This window comes from Melospiza georgiana, chromosome 7 (genome assembly GCF_028018845.1).
Source record: "Melospiza georgiana isolate bMelGeo1 chromosome 7, bMelGeo1.pri, whole genome shotgun sequence".
Taxonomy (NCBI): domain Eukaryota; kingdom Metazoa; phylum Chordata; class Aves; order Passeriformes; family Passerellidae; genus Melospiza; species Melospiza georgiana.
Window position 1 is genome coordinate 34882370 of NC_080436.1, and position 21433 is coordinate 34903802.

Genomic DNA, 21433 nt, shown 5'->3' on the forward strand with positions numbered 1-21433 from the left:
AGAGGGTCAGGGTCCTGATGCAGAGAGCTTCCCTTGCCTGGAGCAACGCTCTGGGGGTCTTGGTGCCTCTCTGTACCACTGCAACAATCTGACAAACTGGCCTCAGAATGAGATGGCTTTGCTCAGTCTGATTCTGATGCTGGCACAAGTCTTGTTAGAGCTGGAATCATTTCTCAGGGTCATCATTCAAATAGCAATTGGCCTAATCCAGAAATAGAGGAGAAAAAGTCCTTTTTTTCTTGTTGGTGTGGGATAGGCTATCAGTGTCTCTGTAGTGTTCCCTCATGGATTAAGTGCTGCTCCCCTGTAGATACACCAGACATCAATCTTGCCAGCAAAGAAGAGAAGCACCTCTGAGCTGGCCATCAGTTCCTGGGTATATGCTATCATCATTTCACTCTGGGGAGATGTGACATCTGCCACTTTTTCCTGTGGGATTTGGGGACTATTGAGTGTTGAGAGTGACAGCTGCTTCAGTGAGCCTGGGGAGTCCTCATGGCTTTGCTGAGGTGACCTTCTCCCAGGGTGGGCTTTGCAAAGGGATCTGCAGCTTCCCTACGTTCTGTGTCGTTATGAACCTGCCTTTTCTTCTCCCTGGTGCTGACAGCTCGTTCATCTGAAGGCAGGGCACACATTGATATTCCAGTGCAGCTCTTCAGCTGCTGGAGGTGTTGGCACATCACAGGGATCTGTGGGAATCCCTCCCTTTTGTGTGTGTGTGTGTGTGTGTGTGGGTTCCAGCCCTGCCCACGGAGCCACTGGCACCAGCCAGATCCCCCATGTGCATCCTGCACCCTCATCCCTGTCTGAGGCTTACATCACTGACAAACCTCCTCAAGTGGTTCCCTAAAAGCAGTTTTTTTTAAGCTCCTCCCAAATAAATTCCTTAAGATTAAAAAATATATGGCTTGTAATAATGTCTCTATCTATTTTGTATGAGGTGGTGCATAGCTCTATCTGCCTACTAAATGCTGCATATTGTTTAAAGCCTGTCTTGTGCTTTTTCTTATTGATTAATCTAAAATACAAATTTACAATTGATTCTCGAGTCTTGGATGCTGCTGAAAACCTCTGCTCGGAATAGATTTATATAGATGATATTCACTGCTGTTTCCAGCACATGGAAATATACTGAAGCACTATTTTTAGATGTTTTATATGCAGTCAAAAGCTTTTTGCTCACCCTCTCTCCTGTACTTTTATTTCTTGCAGTTTGGAGAGTTTTGGATTAAAATAAAGGGAAAATTAGGAACAACAATCAATTTACCCTTAGCCTTACAGTCCCTTATTACAATTGCTAATTTATCAGTGGGTAGGTACCTCTCTTTTGTAATGGATATTGAGGATAATTTTAAATGCAACTCTTAAGCTTAACCAATTTACATAGTACTCTGGGAGATTAGTCGCTTCTGCATAAAGAGCTGTGTGCATTCCAGGGGTGTTCTGGAGCCCTCTTGTGTGGTTTTCTGAATGTTTGTTGTAATAATAATTGATTTCCTTAGCAAGGTGTTGACCTCTAAGTAAGTATTGCAGATTGAAGCAGTAAAACTTTGGAAAACTGCTTGGAAGTTTTTGTTTGGAGCAGTTTTTCTCAGCTCACAATTGTGTTGTGTTTGAAAGATGGGGTTGGGGTCCAGGAAAAGTGTTGGATTTTATATTCTGTGCAGGCTGGTTCCAGTCTTCTGAGTTTGGGGTTCCTTGGTTCTGGTTGGTGTTATTTTGTTTTTTTCTGCCATCAACTGATCTTCAGTGAAACAGAAGCTGTATTTTCCTCTCTTCTGTCCTTCCCTTCTATCTCTGTATATTTACTTTCCTGGTTTTTTCAAGCCATTAACATCGCTAGGATCAGGACAGAAAATGTGAGAGCCACTGAATAGGATTATGTTAAAATGATGATTTAATTGAGCTCTTACACAGGATAAGAAGATTGTCTTGTTTTGCTGAGCTGCAGTTTATGGAGGTCCTTGGCAAGAGGAAGCCAAGTTGCTTTCGGCATTCATTAGCACCAAATCCAAATCACTGCTGAATTTGTTTAGCAGGAAAAGTAACAAATAGAGGAAAAGCAGAGCCCATGATTTTAAGTGTATTTATATTTGCAAATATGTGTTTTCCTGCAATTCAGAGGAAATTCTTCCCACAGGACAAAAATTATTATTTTTTTTCCCTTTCTCTTAGAGTTGAAATGATCCTATGAAACATTTGCTGGCATGACAAAATCCCACTCTTGAAAGTAGGACAGGAGACATTTTCCACTTTCTACAGATCAATCTTTTTGTATAACTCAAAGCAATTGCAGTCCTTTAAAAAAGGACTCAGGTACTGAGTAAAAATTACATAGTAAGTGGAGTTTAACTCCAGTTGTAACCCAGTTCCCTGCTAGTTTTACCACATAAAGAAAAAAGTATCCACAGAATTATGACCCAGCTCTTGTACCAACTCTGCCAAATATTGCCTGGTAGGCCAATTTTTAAAGAAATGCTCAAGGCTTGCAATATATTTATTTCTGCCATTTAAATTCTAATTTAATTTTAGATTTGTTTATGTAATCAGATATATTGGATTACTGCTGCTATCAAGTCCTGTATTTAGTTCAGACTCCCATCTTTCTGAAGGAAGAAAATGCTGCAAGAATGTAAAATAGTTCAAATAATGTGGAATTCAAGCCTTTGGGAGTAGATGCAGCTTTTAATACTGAGAGCATTTGTAAAAGAAGTTCTAAATACTTTCAGTTAGCAAGACTATTTTATTCAGGTGTAAGTACAGCTTTTTCACTGCAGAAGCTGTTAATTTCTCTTAGTGTGAACACACAAAGAGAGCTTCTGCCAGCACTGATTTTTCCAGAAGGTTGGCTCAAATTTTATTTAAATTCTGAAACACATAGAAAGGAAGGCTGGAGTCTGGTAAACATCCATCTGGGTGTGCTTTTACAGAAGGCTTTATGCATTAATTGACTTATTAATGCAGCTAAAGGGGAAAAGTGTAAAAAATGAGCAGGGAAACCTGCAAAAGCGTGATGGGTTTACCTTGGCTAGTGTGACAGACATGTTTTTGAACATCTGTCTGCTGTAACCATCCCAAATTTCAGTGGACAACGTGCTAATCAAGTATGGATAATTGGAACTGAGGAATTTCAGCAGGTTCCTCCTACTGCTGGGTTCCTAAAATACCCCTGTAGGCCTATCTTGGCACTGGAGTTGTTTTCCGTCCTTCTCCTGAAGCAGTGTTTCATGTGCCTTGCTTGCAGCTTACAGGTGTGCCCTGTAGGACTGTCTATAAATAGTTATATATGTTATATATATGGTATATGTATAAAATATATCTGTTTTACTTTGCTGTTAAGGCTGAGATGCAGCTTTAAATCAAAAGTAGCCAGTGAACATGACTAATTTCTCTAGCAGCATTTATTGCATAGGCCATGTCTATTCTTCCTTTAACCAGATGGAATCTAGTCCGTACTGTGGTTATCAAATTTTGAGTTATTTAACCCCATACATTTAAATAAAAAAGCCTTTTTTTTAATGGTGCACATAGCTGCTAAGAGTGAAGTAAATAACATTTTCTGTAATTGCAGTTATTGGATTTATAGGTACTTTCTGCCTGTTTCAAAGAGAAGGATGAGTAAGGCTTTAAGAGAGGGTTGAAAGCAAGTGTGATGAATAGATAAAAGCAAGAGAAGTCAAAGATAGATTTAAATTGTATTTTAATATAGACTTTAGTAATATGGTAAAAATAGATACAATCATGAAACCTGACTATCTTAATACATTCCTCCAAGGCAGCCTTATTCCAGGATTTCTTAAATGCTGATTATTTGTAACTGTAAAATTGTTATAGTATCCTCTTTTGGATATAATGTATTGTGTCTAGAGTTTCCTCTCCAAACTTCTCCAAGGGAGGAAAAAAAAGGCAAAAAACAATAGAGAAGAATATGTGAGAGTGATGAAAATGACTCCCAGGGAATTAGAAAATAGAAGAGAAATGCAAGTGAATAAAGGGCTAGTTAGGAGAAGGAACAAAATGCTGTAGGGCGAGAAAAGGGATAAGAAAACAAGCTGAGAAAAGGTGGTAGATGTAATAAAATTATATCTGTTGCCATTTGGAAGAAATCAACTCGTTTAGTACGGGGGAGAATTAAGGGCAAAGGATAGAAAGGATTTGAGGATTAAGGACAAGGTGCTCAGGAGGAGATGTGCAGCAGGCGATGAAACAGGTGGCAGAACTGAATGGAGAAAAGAGAATGTACTGAGATGGGGGAAAGTCCTGATTGTGGGACTTGGATGAGGGCAACCACAGCCTCAGATCTCATGTCAGTTTGCATGAGCTTGGCAGACTGAGCTCTGCTGGGAACAGAAACAAAACAAGGAATTTGGGGACAGTGTCAAGTGCCTTGTGAGATTCACAGCTCTCTGGTCCTGCTTTGAGCAGAGGGTTTGGCTGAAGCAGGGATGTGCCAACCTGTCCTGTCCTGGGGGTGAGGAATGAACTGCCCTGGTGACTGTACCCACAGGGAAGAGTGGTCAGTCTTTGGGGCAGTGCAGGTAATTGTGTGATGGGAAAGGACGTGGCTCAAATGAAGCTGTGAATGTGGAGCTGTGGGAATGGGCAGCTGTGTAAATTCACTGTGGTTCACCCATCACCATGCAGAACTCAAATGTATCTTCCCTTTTTCTCCTCTCATGCCTATCGTCTTCAGTAGATCTGTGCCTTAATGATATTAAGGAGACATAAAATAGAAAATTGTGTTTGAAATCAAATTAATGTCCTATTTCAGGGAATAGGATTGTTGAAATAAAGCTGCAAAACTCATAAGGACACTACAATCACTGGGCAAAAATAAATCCACGCAGAGCCATATCCCTCAGACACAGTCCCTGTGACATCCAGTGGTGGAATAGGAGATGAAAGGGCTGTAGGTGGCTCTGAGTTTTTGTTGATGGAATAGATGTTCCTAAAGCAACAGGAGAGACTCAGAGGATAGGTGGAAGTTAAGGGAAGTCTCTGCTGGAAAGGTGCAGAAGGAAATGGAGGGAGAAATAAAATTTGAGCACCAGTAAGCAGTGTGTCCTGTGGGGCAGGGAGAGAAGACCCAGGCTGACACTATCTGCAGTAGGAGATTTTGGTTTTGTGGAAGTGTTTCATCCAGGTTTGATGTTTCTGTGAATTTCACTCTGCCTGAATTGCCTCAGTAGTAGTTTTGGCCTGTTTTCTCTGCTCAGGTGCTTAATTTTTTAGTTCAGACCAACCACTGCTGAATGCATGAATGGAACCATTTTTTGGTGGAACTGGCAGAGAGAAAATTCAAAAAGATAAATCTCTTTGGTGTGGGGAGAGTTGTTAATCAGGGACTCACCAGGAAAAGTGGTTCTGCATCCTTGTGGGCAGCACCGCCAGGGAAACCAGACAACACTTTAAGTTGCATGTTGAAGCTCGGAAATATAAAATTAACTGATAATTTTCATAGGTCACGCTCTTTCCCATAAACCAAACTCATCTGCTCTCCTGGAGGGAGACAGAACAACTGGTCTGACTTCTCATTATCTCTTCCTATGGCGTTCCCTTATTGAATTACTGCCGGGTAGAGGCAGCAGATGCTCATCAAGCCACTGCAGGACTCCTCTGTTAATTGAACTGTGATGGGGATGACAGCAGGGAAGGTCAGGATGATGGCACCAGTGATGTAACGTGAACTCTGGTAAGAGCAACCTGCACAGGCAATTGACCTTGCTTAAACAGTGTCACAACGAGGTCTTTTAGCAGTTCATATCATTATGGTGATTTTTTGTATCAATACTGCTACAGTGTCAAGGCTCCCTGTGCGAATTGTATTATATAGTGTTCAAGACAAATATATTTTTCACCCTAAAGAGATAAGACTTTCCTATGTGGTAAAATACAGGGAGGGACAATAGCCAGCAACAGGAGAAAAGAAATGGGAATGGGAAAGGCAACAGAACCACAGAATTCCTGACCAGATCTGTGGTTGTACTCAGCTCCAGCTGAGTGTCATCCTTTCTAACAGCCTCTGTGACAATGTGGAGCTTTTTGTTGCTGCCGTGCATAGTTAATCCCGGGCTGAAAGCAAGTTGACTTTTGAATAAATATGCAGGTATTATGAGTGGGTTCTAATAGGAAAACCCACATTTTTACACCAGGTTCTGCAGCTCTTGCCAAGTTCCTGGGAATGCCTGAGTTTCGGGCACATCCCAGGGCCAGGTGCTGAGCTGGAGCAGGTGCCTGGTGCTCCTCCCTCCCTGGAGGGGGTGATGGGGTGTGCTGCTGTGATGGGGCACTTGGCTGCCATGTGCATCTTCTGCAGAGGCAAATCAATCCTGGGTACTGCCATGGCAGGGAAAAGGAGGGCTGGAGTCCCAAATGTGGCAGTGTGAGGAAGTTTGGGAAAAGGAGCAGCTCGTGCATTTCTGAAAATGAATTCCAACTAAAAAGCAGATGCTGCTTCTCAGTACAAGCCTTATACCACTGCACTGTGTTGCTCTTGGTGAGTTGGAGTCTGTGTGGCAATCAGTAAAAGCTGAATTCAGAGTGCAGTGTGTGCACATTGGCATCTGTGTGTGTGTGCAGGAAGCAAATTTTAGAGGTTCTTTATACCAATATTTGGTGGTTTTTATTATATGTGTTTTTAGCCTTCACTAAGTCTTTATTTTTTATCTTTATTTTTTATCTTTATTTTTTATCTTTATTTTTTATCTTTATTTTTTATCTTTATTTTTTATCTTTATTTTTTATCTTTATTTTTTATCTTTATTTTTTATCTTTATTTTTTATCTTTATTTTTTAATTTTAGCAATACAGTTTTCTGAACCCTTTTGTTACAGTGTCTGCCTGGCCCACTAACATCAATGTTGCAAAGTAAATAGAAGGAAAATCAACTAATTAATATTAAGGAATCACAAAATGTTTTTTATTAATTTTGACAAATCAAGGTATAATTATTTAAAATACATGTTCTGACATGGGACCTGACTTATACAGGGTTTTATTTTGTAGCAATGATGAAGCCTTGGTTATAGGAGACTTCATCACAAGGTTTTGTGGATGGTGCTTGATAGGAAATGAAGAGGTCCAGTGTCAGAGCTTGATGAACTCTGTAGAGCCTGTGTGTTCAGTTTGCCATGCATTGTGCTCTTTATTTGGCTCTTTATTTTCTCCTTTCCTACAAGTTTGTTCTTTGGTGCACTGAAATAAACAGCTGATGGCAGAGGACGCATTGGAATAAATGTTTATTTCAGCACTTTGGAAATGAGCTTTTTGAAATGGGATCTATTTTGTGGATGTGTGTGTGTGTGTCTCTTCTTATTAGCTCATTTGGGTATGGGCTACAGCTAGGTAGTGCAAATGGCAAAATGCTAATGACTGCCTACAAATAGAGGTACAGATCTTGTGGGAAATAAATTATTCTTAGTGTGTGTGTTAGAGCAGAAGGGAAATTGCACATGTAAGAAGTGTGGAAGGTGGCCTCTGCATGTTTGGCTGGCTATTTTAGCCAAAGTCACCAGTGGTTAGAATTTCAACACGGAACCCCACACACTCTCCCCAGAACTGATTAACAGGTAAAACAGTCAGATTTTCTGCCTATTTGCAGTGGTTTCTTTGGTGAGGGGTTTGGGTGTGTGCATTGCTCTGGTTGATGTGTGGAAGTGCAGAATGTGACAATTCAAATTGGAGATGAGCTTCAGCGACACCAGTCCTGTGGTAGGGAGGCAGATGGTCCTTCCCTGCTAAGCAGAGCCCAAGTCTTTGTGAGCTCATGTGCCTGGTGGTACTTGATTGTATTATTCTGACCTTGTGTCTTAAGATTGATAAACTCTATGTGGTGGCCATATTCCAGTGAGGAGAGGAAAAAACTCCCTGACCTACAGCCTGTGATGCTGTACTAATGTCAAATAATATAAAGTAATATCAGAATGCAGAAGAAAATCACTGCAGTAAAGCAATTTAATTTCTGAACTGAAAGCACTTTAATGGAAATGCTCAGGAAATCTGCCATTGTTCTAGCAGCAGAGGTTATGGGGTTGTTTATTCTTTTTTTGAAACTCTGCTGCCTTGTAATTGGTGACTTTGAACCTTTCTGTTGTTTTCCGTGTGAATGGTCCTGCTGCTAAAGTAGGGACATGGCTCTCTACTCACTCTGATTTCCAGGTTTGCCTTTTAAAGGAAAATAATTTCAAATACTAGTTTTCAAATGGTATTATACTGCTGAATGTGCATTATATGCAATGCTTTGCCAGTGAAGTGAGAGTAATCCTCTTTGAACAAAAACTTGCAATAGCATTTACTGAAATGGTGTTGGAAGTAGTGCCAGCTCCCTTTGCCTTTGTTTAATTGCAATTTAACAGTAATCCAAGATCTGTGCAACTGTGACAGCAATTCTTAGATACAGCTGAGTTTCAAAGGACCTTCAGTTCATCCATTGCCAATGATAAAAGCTTCAGCAGAGCAGTGGATTGATAATAGACTCAAACTTTTCTCTAGCCATTGAAAAATAAACAAAAAGAAACTTTTTTTGTCCCTCAAAGCTATAAAGTTTTGTTGTTACAGAAAGGATGCGCTATAATGTGAAGAAATCACTGAGCTTCCAGGCTGTGTTCTGCTGTGCTGGCTGAGAGGGCTGGCATGAGGCATTCAGCTATGATGTGTAAGGGTTGTAAACATAACCTAGATAAAATAACCCCCCAAAATTATTTATCCCCCAAAAAATGGGCCTTTGTAAGTTTCTATGGTGACTGTTGGTGTGTTGATGAGATGTTTGATTTGAGTTTCTGCAGCCTTTTTTTTTTGTATTTGATTAAATATATAAAAGTGCAGGAGCAGCCTGAAAAGGTTACTTAAAAGTTGTTGGACACTTTCTCTGTTCTGCTGCTCAGAAAAAAAATAAAATCAATGCCTGAGTTCAGGAGAGAAGCCTATTGACAGTCTTGAGCATTTTGATCTTAATTGCTCTGCACTTGTTCCTGCTGCTAGGGGTATGATAATGGCCTGAAGAACATTTGTGAAGGTAAATTACCCTACTTTGAGTGCTGATACAACACCAAAAGGTCTGTGGCTCTCAAATCCCATTGGGAATTCCAGGGCTTGGATTTCACTTGGGTCACACTGAATACAGTGTGTAGAGGGAGATGTTGGGGAGCTCTTGGTTGTGCTGAGCATCATTTCTGCTCTCAGTGGGCCTGGGGGCTGTGGGTGGCTGTGTCATGGACAGGATGGTGCCTTGCACAAATTCCTGAGTCCTTGCCTTGGAAGTCTCCTGCCCTTCTGAGGGGGTGTGAATCACCCATGTTTGTGTGCAAACCAAGCAAGTTTTGCTTCAGCTGTGTTTAACTGAACCAGGTTCCTGGGAAGAGTCTGCAAACCCCATTCACTTTGTATTCTTGAAAGTCAAGTGTGTTCCCGTGGAGTCCATTGGAAGTACCCAGAGTGAAGGAGAAGTAAGAGCAGCATTGTTTAACAGAGCAGTTCTGCTCCAGCACTGTTGTAATTAAAGTTGTTCTACTGATGGAAAGTCTATTCTCTGGTGTTTTCCTTAATGTAGTCATAATGCATCAGTCTGAGCTCCCTTGCTGGAACATCTTTCATTATAATCCACTTAGCTAAGTTTATAATTAAGCTTCTAAATTCAAACCTGCTTTTGTTACATTTTTAGGTTGTACAGAGACTGAAGGAGGAAAACTTAGGATTCGTGTTTTTTACCCCAAACAGGTTGATGTAAGTTAAGAAGCAATCAATTGGCAGTAAAGTAGTTTCATATGTTTGCTTTTAAATTTCTGGGTCTTCTGTAGCTTTGGAACAAGAATTAGATGCAATTGAATAGAAGAATAAATGAAAATAATTAATAGATTCTTACTGTTTTGACTATAGACATCTCTAAAATACCCAAGCTTTCAAAAATAACTGGTGATGATAGTGATGACTTACTGAGCTTTCTAGCAATGGATTGTTGAGGAAGGTTGTTGAAGTTTGTATCTGAAGATGGACCATGAAATTTCTGTTGAGCTTTGCTGGTTTGGAGGTTGTGCAGGATTCATCCCACCCAAAGCAGGCTGGTTGAGACTGTCTGCTCATTGTTTGGAATGATCTTCTCTGTGAAGATGTGTGAACACCAAATACTTTCTCAGGCATTATTTATCTTTACAGTTACTATAGCAAATTACCAGAGAACTGTTCAAGTTAATGTTTGGATTCCCAATAAGTGACCACTTAGGACAAAAGTGATAAATGTGCTGTCAGCATTTGTCCACCTGATATATAAATCTCGCTCATTTGATCTGTATGTTTTTAACCAGGATTTTCTCAAATGCTCCAGGAAGAAGGGCAAATATTCTCAGTAATGTTTGGAGGTGAGGCAGTAGAGGTATAGAAAATCAAGCTGTCATTCTCATGTGTGCAAAGTCACTCTGCTGAAATCATGGGGAGTGCTTGCAGAATCGAGTTTTAGTGTCGGAGCGTGACCTTGGGTGACTTTTTACACTGGAAGCTTCTGGCACAGCTGGGAATGGAAGTGGAGTGAACTTTGGGTGCCTCTGCTTTAACCAGAAGACTGTTTCCCTCCGAATGTATAAGGGGAGAAATGTGTAGGGTGTCTTTTAGGTATAGAAGTGTAAGGGAAGTTTAGTGTAACTACATTCATCATTAAATAAAAGACTGGGCACATAGGTACTTATATTTGAGTGCCTGTTCCTAGTTTGGCATATGTGATTGTCCAAACATTTCTATTTTGTTACACTCCATGCCTGTTACACTATAGCATTTGTGGTTTTTTGGAAATCTCTCCCCAGGGATGGTGAGCAGTTCTTGTCTGTGGTGATCAGCCTTTGCTGCTACAAGCCAGGCATTCTGCTGCTTTAGAACAGAATAGAATGAGCTTTTTGGATAACAGCTTTCTGAGCAGGCAAGGCAGACTTTATCTGAGGATAAAGAATATGATATAAACATCCAGATTATCTTGGGATATCACAGGCAGTGGGTTTGTAACAGGCAAACAGTTGCACAGTTACTACTTACATTTGTATTAAGGAAATTTATTCATGATTAATGATGCTTATCTTTGTGCTAGACACCTGCCAAATGATTTATAGCCACACATATCATCTGTAATGGCTCTTCTTTTTTGTTGTTGCTATTCAAAGTATTTGGGATTATTCTAATTGCATCATGTGTTTGAAATGGAGAGAGCTACCCAGGTGTCCTTGTCAGCATTCCCATCTCATAGCAAAAGTAGGTCAGATTTACCCATGATGGGAAAGGTCACAACTCCCAGTGAAGTCAGGGGGAATTGAACTGATGTATGACAAGCTGAAATCATGTCTCAGGTTTGGATCAGTTTAAATTGATCTTTTTCTAAATTCAGTATTAAATACGTTGTAAATCCATGCTGGAGCAGAGCCAGGTTGAGCTTCCCTAAACCACAGAAATGGAGCAGAAGGACTGGAGAAACCCCTGTCCCATGGAGACCTGGAGAAAGAGCAACTGGTCCCTTCTTTACAGTGCATTATGTGAGAGTGTACAGTCAAATTTGGACCATCAGTCTTTTATTTTTTTTAGTGTTGGATGATTTTGAGGACTCTGATGTGCCTTGGGCTAGCACAGTGCCTGCCAAACCTGCCTTTGACTGCTCAGCAGTGGCTGGAAAATAGGAAAAGTTTCCCAGAGGCTTTTTCCCCTCTCTAGCTAAGCAGGGATTAGACAGGAATTTGGCTGTTGGATATTCCATTGAGGTTGAAAATTAAATTAAATTTTGATCACTTCAGCAATAAGATACTTGTCAGCTGCGTACATGTTTACTTATTTCCAACATTTTGCCACTGGAATGCCCTGTTTCTGCAGAAATGCAGGTTTTTAAAATAAGTTTGCTTTAAAAAACTAGTTTGATTTAATTCTCTCATTAAGAGAATTAGCAGTGGATTAGGAAATGTAAATGCGTGGTTATGATCATTATAAAACTTGCACGTGTCTTTTTCAAGGCTGCCTGGATATTCCCAGCCATTACAGCTAATGATGATATCCTTGTTTTTCTAAACAAGATTCCAGACCAACCAAACAAAGTGACAAGGATGCTTGTGGCTAATCCTCCAAATATCAAAACAACACCTCATTATTTAATTTCAAGAGAATCCATTAGTGCAAACTAGGAACTGGCCAGGCCTGGATTATAAGGGTTATTGACTAAATCCAGATAATTTTGGAAGAGGGAGATATTTTTTCTGACTAAAGCATATGCCTTGAACATATTTAGAAAATATTATGTTAATGTGAAAATGGTGCCCAGAGAAGCTGTGGCTGCCCCATCCCTGGAAGTGTCCAAGGCCAGTTTGGTTGGAACTTGGAGCAGCCTGGGACAGTGGAAGGTGTCCCTGCCCATGGCAGGAGTTTGGAATGAGATGAGCTTTAAAGTCCCTTCCTACCCAAACCATTTAATGATTTTATGATATTTAAGCAATTCCATGAATTTAATGACTAGTCTCGATGAAATCAATTTTTTAAATACAAATTTCATTTTTTTTCTCCTTTTTCATCTGTGTTTGCCAGTTTACAGCTAGCCATGCTGACACATTTGGGAGCTGAGATATCATGTAACTAAATTTGATGTGAAGTGTTGGTGGCCTTCATAATGTAATTTATTCGTGTTTCTGTAGATAGCATATGTTGCCTGTGCAATAATTTTTTATCATATCAGGACAGAACAGCTACCGTTCCAAACTGTGTTACACAAACCTAGACACACAGACAAATTTTCATTGTGCATTGCTGGGGTGCAAATCAGTGGAATCTATTGAGCTCTGCTGGGGTGGAGGAGATTAGAGCCCATGGCATGGTGTCTAATTTATTTCTGTTTTTTCTGACTTAATGTAATCTCTGTTCTTGCTCAGTGGGGAGCAGCAGCCAGTTATCTTTGTAGTCCTGCCCAAAGAATGAAACCCCTTGTTTTGGGCAGGAGGCTGCTGTTCCCAGGGACGTGCTGCTGTTTGCTGACCCTGTGAGTGCTGAGATGAGGGCAGTGCATTCAGAAAGCAGCTCCTGAGCCCCACTCGTGCTTCATTAAAAACCTCAGCCTCTTAATCAGCTGTTATCTGAGGTGTCCTTGGATCTGCCCATTTTGCACCCCTGCCTGTTTAGGTTTTGGTGGTTTTATGGCATTTTCTGGCCCTGGAGGGCTGCCCTGCAAGTGCAATGAGCGCTGTCCGTGCAGGGCTGGGCGTGTGGCTCCCCTCCGGTGCTGAAATCTGAGCATCTGAATAATTCCTTCCCTGGTTTTGTGTTTTAGTATGCGAGACCTACAGAGGTGATGTTGGAGCCAGTGCCACTAACTGCTTGTCCTTCCCTTGGCAGAAAGCTGGTGACTCTGTTGTCCCACCGCCATAGATGGTGACGGCGATGCTGAAGGCACTGGCCGAGTTGCTCCTCCTCAGCTCTTCTGTGTGAGGTGAGCAGCCATCCTGATGGGCAAAAAATGCTGAATTGCAGGGTTTCTGAGGGCCCTTCTTCCCCACATCCCAGGACTTCACTGCTGCATTGGGTTTCCGAATGATGCTCGAGATTCCTGGGCTTGTGTGCTTCCTATGAGGCCACTTGTGGTCTGTGCTACATTGCCTGGGTGCTGGGACTTGGTGGATGCATTCTGAATTAAATGTGAATTCTGAATAAAATTAACCCAAAAGACATAAGCAAAGCATAAATGTGATCCCTTGCCCACGTTAATTGGTCAGGTTGGTGGGTTTTTAGCTTGTACACGAGATGCTGTTCATCTGAAATGCAGGAATGAGCTAAACCAGATAACAGATATTACATTGTATCTCCCACTGTAGTTAGTCAATATCTGATTAAATGTAATTGCATGAATTTATCATGATAGAAACTGTTTCAAAGTAATTTGAATACAGCCTGGAATTAAAAGCTCTACTGTATATTCAGTATGTACAATTTCCAGATTTATCTTCAGTTTCTTATCAAGAGCGATGGTGTGTATTATGTGCTATGACAATGTTGCTTTTCATAAGGTTAGCAATGTAATAGAATTTTCTGGTCTGAACCTCTAATAACTGATAATTTTAATGAAAATCACCAAGATTATGCCCGTGAAGACAAATCTTGAAGACAGGTATTATCTCCATCCTTATGCAAGTTGAGATGTGACATTTTTACCTATAAAAGTAGGATTAATCACTAATAACTAGAACTATGTGGAGAATTTAAGTATGGTATAAATACACAGTATAAATACAAAAGCTGTTGCATCAGAAAAATTAATATAAATTAATGTAAATTTACATCAGAAACTTGTTTGTTGTGGAAGTACTATGAATGTTTTTTGAGATTTCTAAATTGTTCCCACCTGAATGTGGATGAATCCAAAATAACTTCAAACTCAAGTAAAGTCTGCCTAAGTGTCTAGTTGGTCATCTTGTGGAATGAGAGACACAAAGATTGGAATTACTGGACTGAATAGGAATTTTAAGATCTTGTTTTATTGTGTGAGTTTCTTAATCTCTGCTGTTTGGAGCTTTTCTGTGGTGTATAAACGATGTGGGTGTTTGCTGAAGCTGGCATTTAGGAGTTGGTCTCCTGCTTTGTACGGGAGACCCAGAGGAGCATTCCTCCTTGCTTCCAGCACCACTCAGTGATTATCTTAATGAATTGTGTGGTGTAAAACTGCTGCAGCAGCAGGACTGGATCCACTCCAGTCTCGCTCACAATGTGCCTCTGGTATTTGTCTGAAGTGTTGGGGAGCTTAATTAAAATCCCTTAGTCAGAGAGACCTCTCTGGAGTAATTGGTTGCTGACCTGGAGCTCAGTGATCCAAAGGGACTTGAATGAGTGTCCCAAATTCCACAGAAATGCCTGTGTAGTGTCTGGTTTTCCCTCTCAAGCTGGTCCATCATGTGCTAATAAGCAACCCCCGCTTTTCCTGCTGCATTTCTGTAGTTGCTCTTGTGTATCCCATGTTTACACAGGGTTGTGAGCTAAAACTCTTCCAGGCCTGGATCTTAAATGTAGGGCATGGATTTGGAGCTGAATTTTGTTCATGGAATCCATTCTCACTTTGGTTTAGTCTGCCTGTATCAAGATACCATTCCTGCTAAAGCTAATAGAGAAAAGAAGGCACACACCACACGCTGCCCCTGGGTTCATTGCCATTTATTGGCACTGGCAGATTTCTTGCTAAGAGCCTGCTAGAAGCATTTACAGTGGCTTTGTAGGGTGGGATTGTAGGTCCTCTGGGAGCTGGCCCTTCCCTTCTCTCTTCCCTTCTTCCTTTTCTTTTCTCCCTCTCCAAGTGAAGCACTGTAACAGACTTGTCCTCATCAAATCCACAGTGGCCACCAGGTCACCCTTAGGCTGAGCCTGTTGCCTTGGTGGTCTAAATATTTTAACAAGGCTTCTCTTTTTGTTTTTTCTTTTGTTGTTAATTCTAGGACCAAAGAATACAAGAGACTGAATTATCTGAATTATGCTTCTACAACAGAACTGGGTTTCTCCTCATTGGGCATGGCAGAGCCTGGGGAAGCCCTTCCTTTTGTTTGTTTTCTTAATGTTGCAAACAGCTGATCTGCAAGCCAGGAGAGGTCACCAGTTTGTCTGGAAAACAGGTAGGAAACAGATATATTAGCTTCTCTACTAGATATTTGCTGTATTAAATGATGACATGATTGTCCTTTCTGTTTTGCTTCAATAATAAGTTTTAAAAGTCTGATAATGTCTTCTGTTCTAATTTTTTTTAATTCTGAAAAATAGGAAGTTAATTTGTGTTTGACATTAGTAATCTACATGTCTGTTGCAATTATCCACCCAGAGCATAATTCTAGACTCCTTAATGCTTTTCATCTTAGAGTATTTTTACTAGATTATTATCCTAATATTGCTTTCTTTGAAATATTTAATAATTTTCTTTTAATTTTTGTATGCAAGAGGCACACCAGCATCTCTAAGGATGAACTGAGTCAGAAGCCCATGCTGTTGGTCGATCTCTTTGTAATTCCATCAGTGTATGAATTATTTCTGTCCCTCAGTCAGGCTGCATACATGCAGTGATTGAATGTGTACAAGGTTGGAAAGCTGTGAAGATGCTTTGGTGCTGGAGTGGGTGGGTGGGAGGTGGGGTGGTACAGCTGCACAGGACCAAGCATGGTGTCTCAGATGTTTGTTTTGCAGCCCAACACACAACTGCAGAGAATGTTCAATGAAATGGAAAGATTGGTTAATTTGGGAAATGTTTACTTAAAGTGCTTAATCAAAAATACCCAGCTGAACCAGAGGTTTCATTGCTCAGGATCCCTTTGAGGTTTGGCCTTTTGTGACTGAGCAACACAGCAATTAACTGTGATGGAAAAATAATTTCCCTCTTTTTTTGTGTTTTGTTTTGTTTTGGAGAGGTTCTTTGGTATTTTGGTTATTTATTTTTTAATTACATTTCTGTAGAAGGTAGTAGACTGAATTACTGGAATAATGAACAATTTTTCTAGGAGAACTGTTCTTCTGGTAGGATCAACACAAACTTGCCTGGTGTGGGAATGTGGGGAAGGGCTGGTGAAGTACAGCATGATACTGTATTAAAAAGACTTTTTCTTTACACTGTCTAGCATGTGAAATGAGGAGGAAATAAACAATGACTCTCTTTTCTCCAATTCACTGTTATTTACATGATTTTTGAACAAACTTTGAAAGGTAGAGTTGTTTTCTTAAAGACAAATTAGAGCCTTTGGTGCTGTCTGTCTTCTCTTCAGTCATTAGGGCTGTGCGTTGTAAATCATAAAACTTTAATTTGACTCCATGATTCCAGCTGAAAATAAGGAGCTTTCAATGCTTCAGAGGCATCTGGGGCAGATGTAATTAGAGCTAAGAAAATTTGGTGCCCAGGATTGTGTGGGCACCACGCTCTGAAAGCCCCACAATAGGATTGTTGTTAAGGCTCCTCTTCCAGATGCACAAGAAAATTATCAGTTCTTGTGACTCCCACAGTGCATTAAAAATATCTGATCTCTCGAGAGTCACTTTTAAAACTTTAAATCCTAGGAGTATTTTGATGTACTTTCTCTGCTTATGGGGTGGCATGAGGTAGAAAACAACTTTGACTGATATGTTTTCCAAATGAAAATACCTTTTGAGTTCCAGCTACATGCATTGTCCCAACTGAAGAAAAAAGATTTTTCTCCAATATTTGTAAACATTACCCCTCCCTCCCTTTTTTTCCCCACTGAAGTATTTTGTTGAAAGTTAGATAAAAGTTACATCTAAGCCCCAAATGTTTAGTTCCAGGTTGAAATGAATAGTATGTTCACCCAAAACATTTTGTTTTGCTGAGAAACTAAGTGTAATTTGTGAAGCTCCTGCAGTAGTAGTGAAACATCAGCATTTCTAAATCCTGAATCTTTTGTTTTTGCAGTTTTCCTGAGAAATAACAGAATGGGCAGTAAATGGCAGTCTGCTGTCAGGGGGGCATATGGGGCTTGATTTTGTAAACATTTTCATGCCTTACCTGAAAAGGTTTTTCACTATGATTAGTCACAAAGGTGTGTCTTCCAGAAGATTAAAAGGAAGTGTTTTGGGAAGAGAGGGGTGGTGACCTAAATGGAATAGGTGGGTCTGGAGAGGTAGAAGAGTTAACATAACCCCTTGTGGTAAAATATTAATAATATCTCTGGGATATAGATCATGGACATCTTCACATATTGAGACCTGTGGCTTGTATAATAATTGTATAAAAAATCATCCTGTAGTTTGAGGATTTTGTGCCCAATACAAAATAATAAAAAGTTAATAAAAGCACAGCACAGTGAACCTAAAATTAAGTAACTTTTAAAATAAAAGCTGGGCAGATCCATTCCAATAGAAGGAAAACCTGCAGCTGCTGTCCTTTTTCTTAATAAAACAATCTGATGAGAAATGAACAGTCCATAATGGGAAAGGGGATGATCTGTTCTGTTTTTAAATCTTGAATTGTCTGTTGTAAGCATGGCAAGTTACTTACCTGCTGGGGAGAAATTCAACTTCTTATTGAAATGTCATGCTTTATAATTAAATAAGATTATGCTACTGAAAGCTCTGACTTTATGAAAATGAATTTTTATGTACTGAAATAAATTTTCCTAGCACACACAAATCCAGGGAGGCATCCTTAATATGGATGGGGCTGGGGAAAAGGAAAAAAAATCATATAATTGCTGCAGTTCATAATACAGACCTTTTTTCAGGTAAATCCTTGACACTGTCTAATGAAGACTTGTACATTTTCATTCTGGGCTTGGTGGTCTTATTCTAGGAGAAAACAACAGTACTGAAATCACTGCATCCAAAAAATCCCCCAGGCTCTGAAATCATAAAACATGAAAATTTGGCAATGTGAGGTAATTTTATACATACTCTTCCTGCAGCGATTCAGAGGGCTATCACTTGCATGTTGCTTATTTGTGACCTGTCTTAAAGCCATTTATTTTGAGCTTTTGGCTTCTAGAAGTTACAAATTAATATCTCTATCCTGTGTCTTCTGGTTTCCAGACATTTCCTGTCAGATTCTCATTTAGGGGCCACTAAACATGAAAACAATAATCATATCAGCTAAATTACTCAGCAACATCAAATAGCTGAATAATTTTGTTGCACTTGCAGAATTTAATTGGACTTAAATTCTTGTAAATTGGTAGTATTTAATGCAGTTGCCAATTAGCAATTTGAATATTTCACCATGTTAATTTTCTCCAACACTTGGAGTAGCACTAAGAGATTCCTGGAACTTCTGCAGTGCCAGTATGCCTGTGCTTTAGTGATGGCCATTCAGGGTTTTAAAACTGTGCATAGAATAGTAACACATACATAGTCCACATCATAATTCTAGGTGTTTTTTTCTTTTCTTTTTTTTTTTTTTTTTTTGGTGACTCTCTAAAAACTCCAAAATTTAGCTCCAAAATCACAATTAAGTGTAAGAAACAAGCTAATATTTTGAGTACTTTTCAGGAAGGGGCTGATAATTAGGATTACAAAGTGCTGGAGTGTCTCTTTCCAGAAACTCTTTTTGTAGCTCATGGACAGATTAGGCTCCCATTCTCTGCTGGTGTCTTCAGCTCCTCCATAAACTACAGCCCAGGTATGTTCTGTTTCCCCCAAAATACAAACAGAATACAAGATATAAGGGACATAGCTCATAAAAGGCTATCAGAGCTAAAGCAATGACATGGGTTTATTTTTTAATGAGGGAAATACTGTAAAAATGTTTTTTTCTAGATGGAAATGCCCTGATTTTTAGAAAACTGGTTCTTTAATAATGGTAGAAATGCTATCTATCATGGAAATATTCCTCTGTGTACTATGGAAGGGAAGAAGGGGATTGTTAGAAACCCAGATGTTGTGTCCCAGTGAGTTTTCCTGCTCTAGAAAAAAGGAATCATGATGGCTATTTAGCCCAGCAGGGATATGCTCCCTGATCTGAGTGGAAGAGCACTGAAAGTGAGGTATCAGACTGGGAAATGGGTTTGTAATGATTCTGATCACAGCAGAGAGATTTTTACCTGAGGAAGAAACCATTAAATGTCTGGAGTTCGTGGGCTTTTGGGAGCCAGGTGTGTGAGCTGTAAGTACTCCTGCCTGAGGTGAACATAGGAAAACTTTAATTTTGGAGTTACCCCCTGTATTTGAAAGTCGTCCTTAAAATAGGGTTAGCAGATGGGTTTTGATCTTTAGTCGTTCTTCAGAAACAATCCATAATGGAAAAGGGACAAAATGAACTTTTCAGAGAACGACTTCTAATGTGGAGGAACCTTTGAACCACCCGCGAGTGTGGGTGAGCTCGGCCCTGGCTATGATGAAAAAGGCCTTTTGTTCTCTGTTCTCTGATAATACTGCCATAAAATGCCCTTTCTCAAGATGGTAATTTCATGAAGGTCAAGTGCTGGTTTGGAAGTGCCTTTGACCTTATGTCTTAAAAGACGAGCTTTTACCTACGTACACCAAACGTTAAAAGGAGTCCAGGTCTTGAAAGGACAGTAGAGCTCAAACCTGCTGAAAGGAGACTCAAAAATAGCTCTGCAACAAGTGAGGTATTCCAAAAGCTCGACCAAATGAGGAGTGATTATCTGTCCTAAATGAAATGGTTTCTTTGTTTGATGGGACAGCAGCTCATGAATGAAGCACAAATCCTTTTTAGTGATCTTTGTGTGGTGTCTGGAAGGTTTGTGGTGTATCTGACTGACGCTTCCAAACTTCTCATTGTGTGGTAAACATTCTAATTGTGGCTTGTTCTTACACTGCCTTGGTGGATGGAGTTTTAAATGCTGAAACTTTGAAGTGGAAATTTAGCCTTGATTTAATCAAACTTTGTATGATTCAAAGGTTCTTCACTATGCTAAGAGTGAACACAAGTGGTGCTCCTGGGTTACAGATTGTAGTCATGTAGTATTGACAGCAGAAGCAGTAAGTAGTTTTAAAAAAATCTATTATGTTCTGTTCTCAAAATAACCAGGACACTGCCATAAACCTGATAATGAAAAGTTGTTCTGAAATGAGAAATCTTTTTTTACCTTTATTCATGGTCAGTTTATGCTTCTGTTCTGGAGCTGGACTACTCTTTAGTTTAAGTAATTCTTCTTTTGGTCATTGCTGCTAATGTATTTATGAATTGAGGATACCAAGCTTCTGGACCTCTGTGAGTAAACTTATTTCTTAGAACTGGTTGGTCAAACAAAATCTTGTATTAGCACTGCTCCTCAGAATTATATCAGATCTCAATTAAGATTTCACCTACTGATGTTTTACTGTATTTAATTGGAATTATAGATGTCTGGCTTAAAATATCTCAGAGTAATTTTTGAAAACAATGAACGGTTTTTGTAAAGAACAGTTTCATTTGAAGCAGTGTAGTTGTTTTTAATGTGTTGGCGCAGTTTCATAATGTAGCTGTTAAAAAAGTGATTTAAATAAAAAAGTAGTACTTTAGTTCTAAATTTGTCTAATATAATTACTTACAAATAATACTTTATGAGACAGTATAAATTATGCTTCTATTTCTACCAAACATTAAAAAACAATAACATTTGAAGATTCAAAGGAAGTTGTTTTGCAAAATTTTGTTAGGAGCAAAATTTAAAATGCTGGTTGATATTAGTCACTGATATTTGAGAGCCTTTAAGGGTGGCCTCAAAGCTAATGTCACATTTCCTCAGACAGAAATGCAGCTGTTTCAGATTGATAAATATTTGGTTTTCTTTCTTCTTTGCTCCTTACAATTTCCTATCCACATTTCCACCCTTCTGTTCCATGACTCTCAAAATTTTATTACATTTCGTTCTGCTGCTCCATCCATCCTAATTCCACTTCTGATATTGGTATCATCATCTGGTCTTATTTTCTCAACAGCTGAATCCAGCTTGTTTTGGGATTGTGGAGATGCACCCGTTGCCTTGATTTATGACCCTTTGCAGGGGTTGGTTAATTC

General features: G+C 39.6%; 1 protein-coding gene across 3 annotated transcripts in view; it reads left to right on the forward strand.

Moving 5' to 3' along the window:
• THSD7B (thrombospondin type 1 domain containing 7B) overlaps positions 1-21433 on the forward strand; it is a 298829-nt gene that overhangs the window by 40718 nt on the left and 236678 nt on the right. For all 3 annotated transcript variants that reach the window (XM_058027753.1, XM_058027754.1, XM_058027755.1), the window contains exons 2-3: positions 13342-13435; positions 15426-15599. In XM_058027753.1, coding sequence (XP_057883736.1) covers positions 15461-15599 — 139 coding nt within the window. In that variant the 5' untranslated portion in view covers positions 13342-13435; positions 15426-15460. The remainder of the gene's footprint in view (positions 1-13341; positions 13436-15425; positions 15600-21433) is intronic.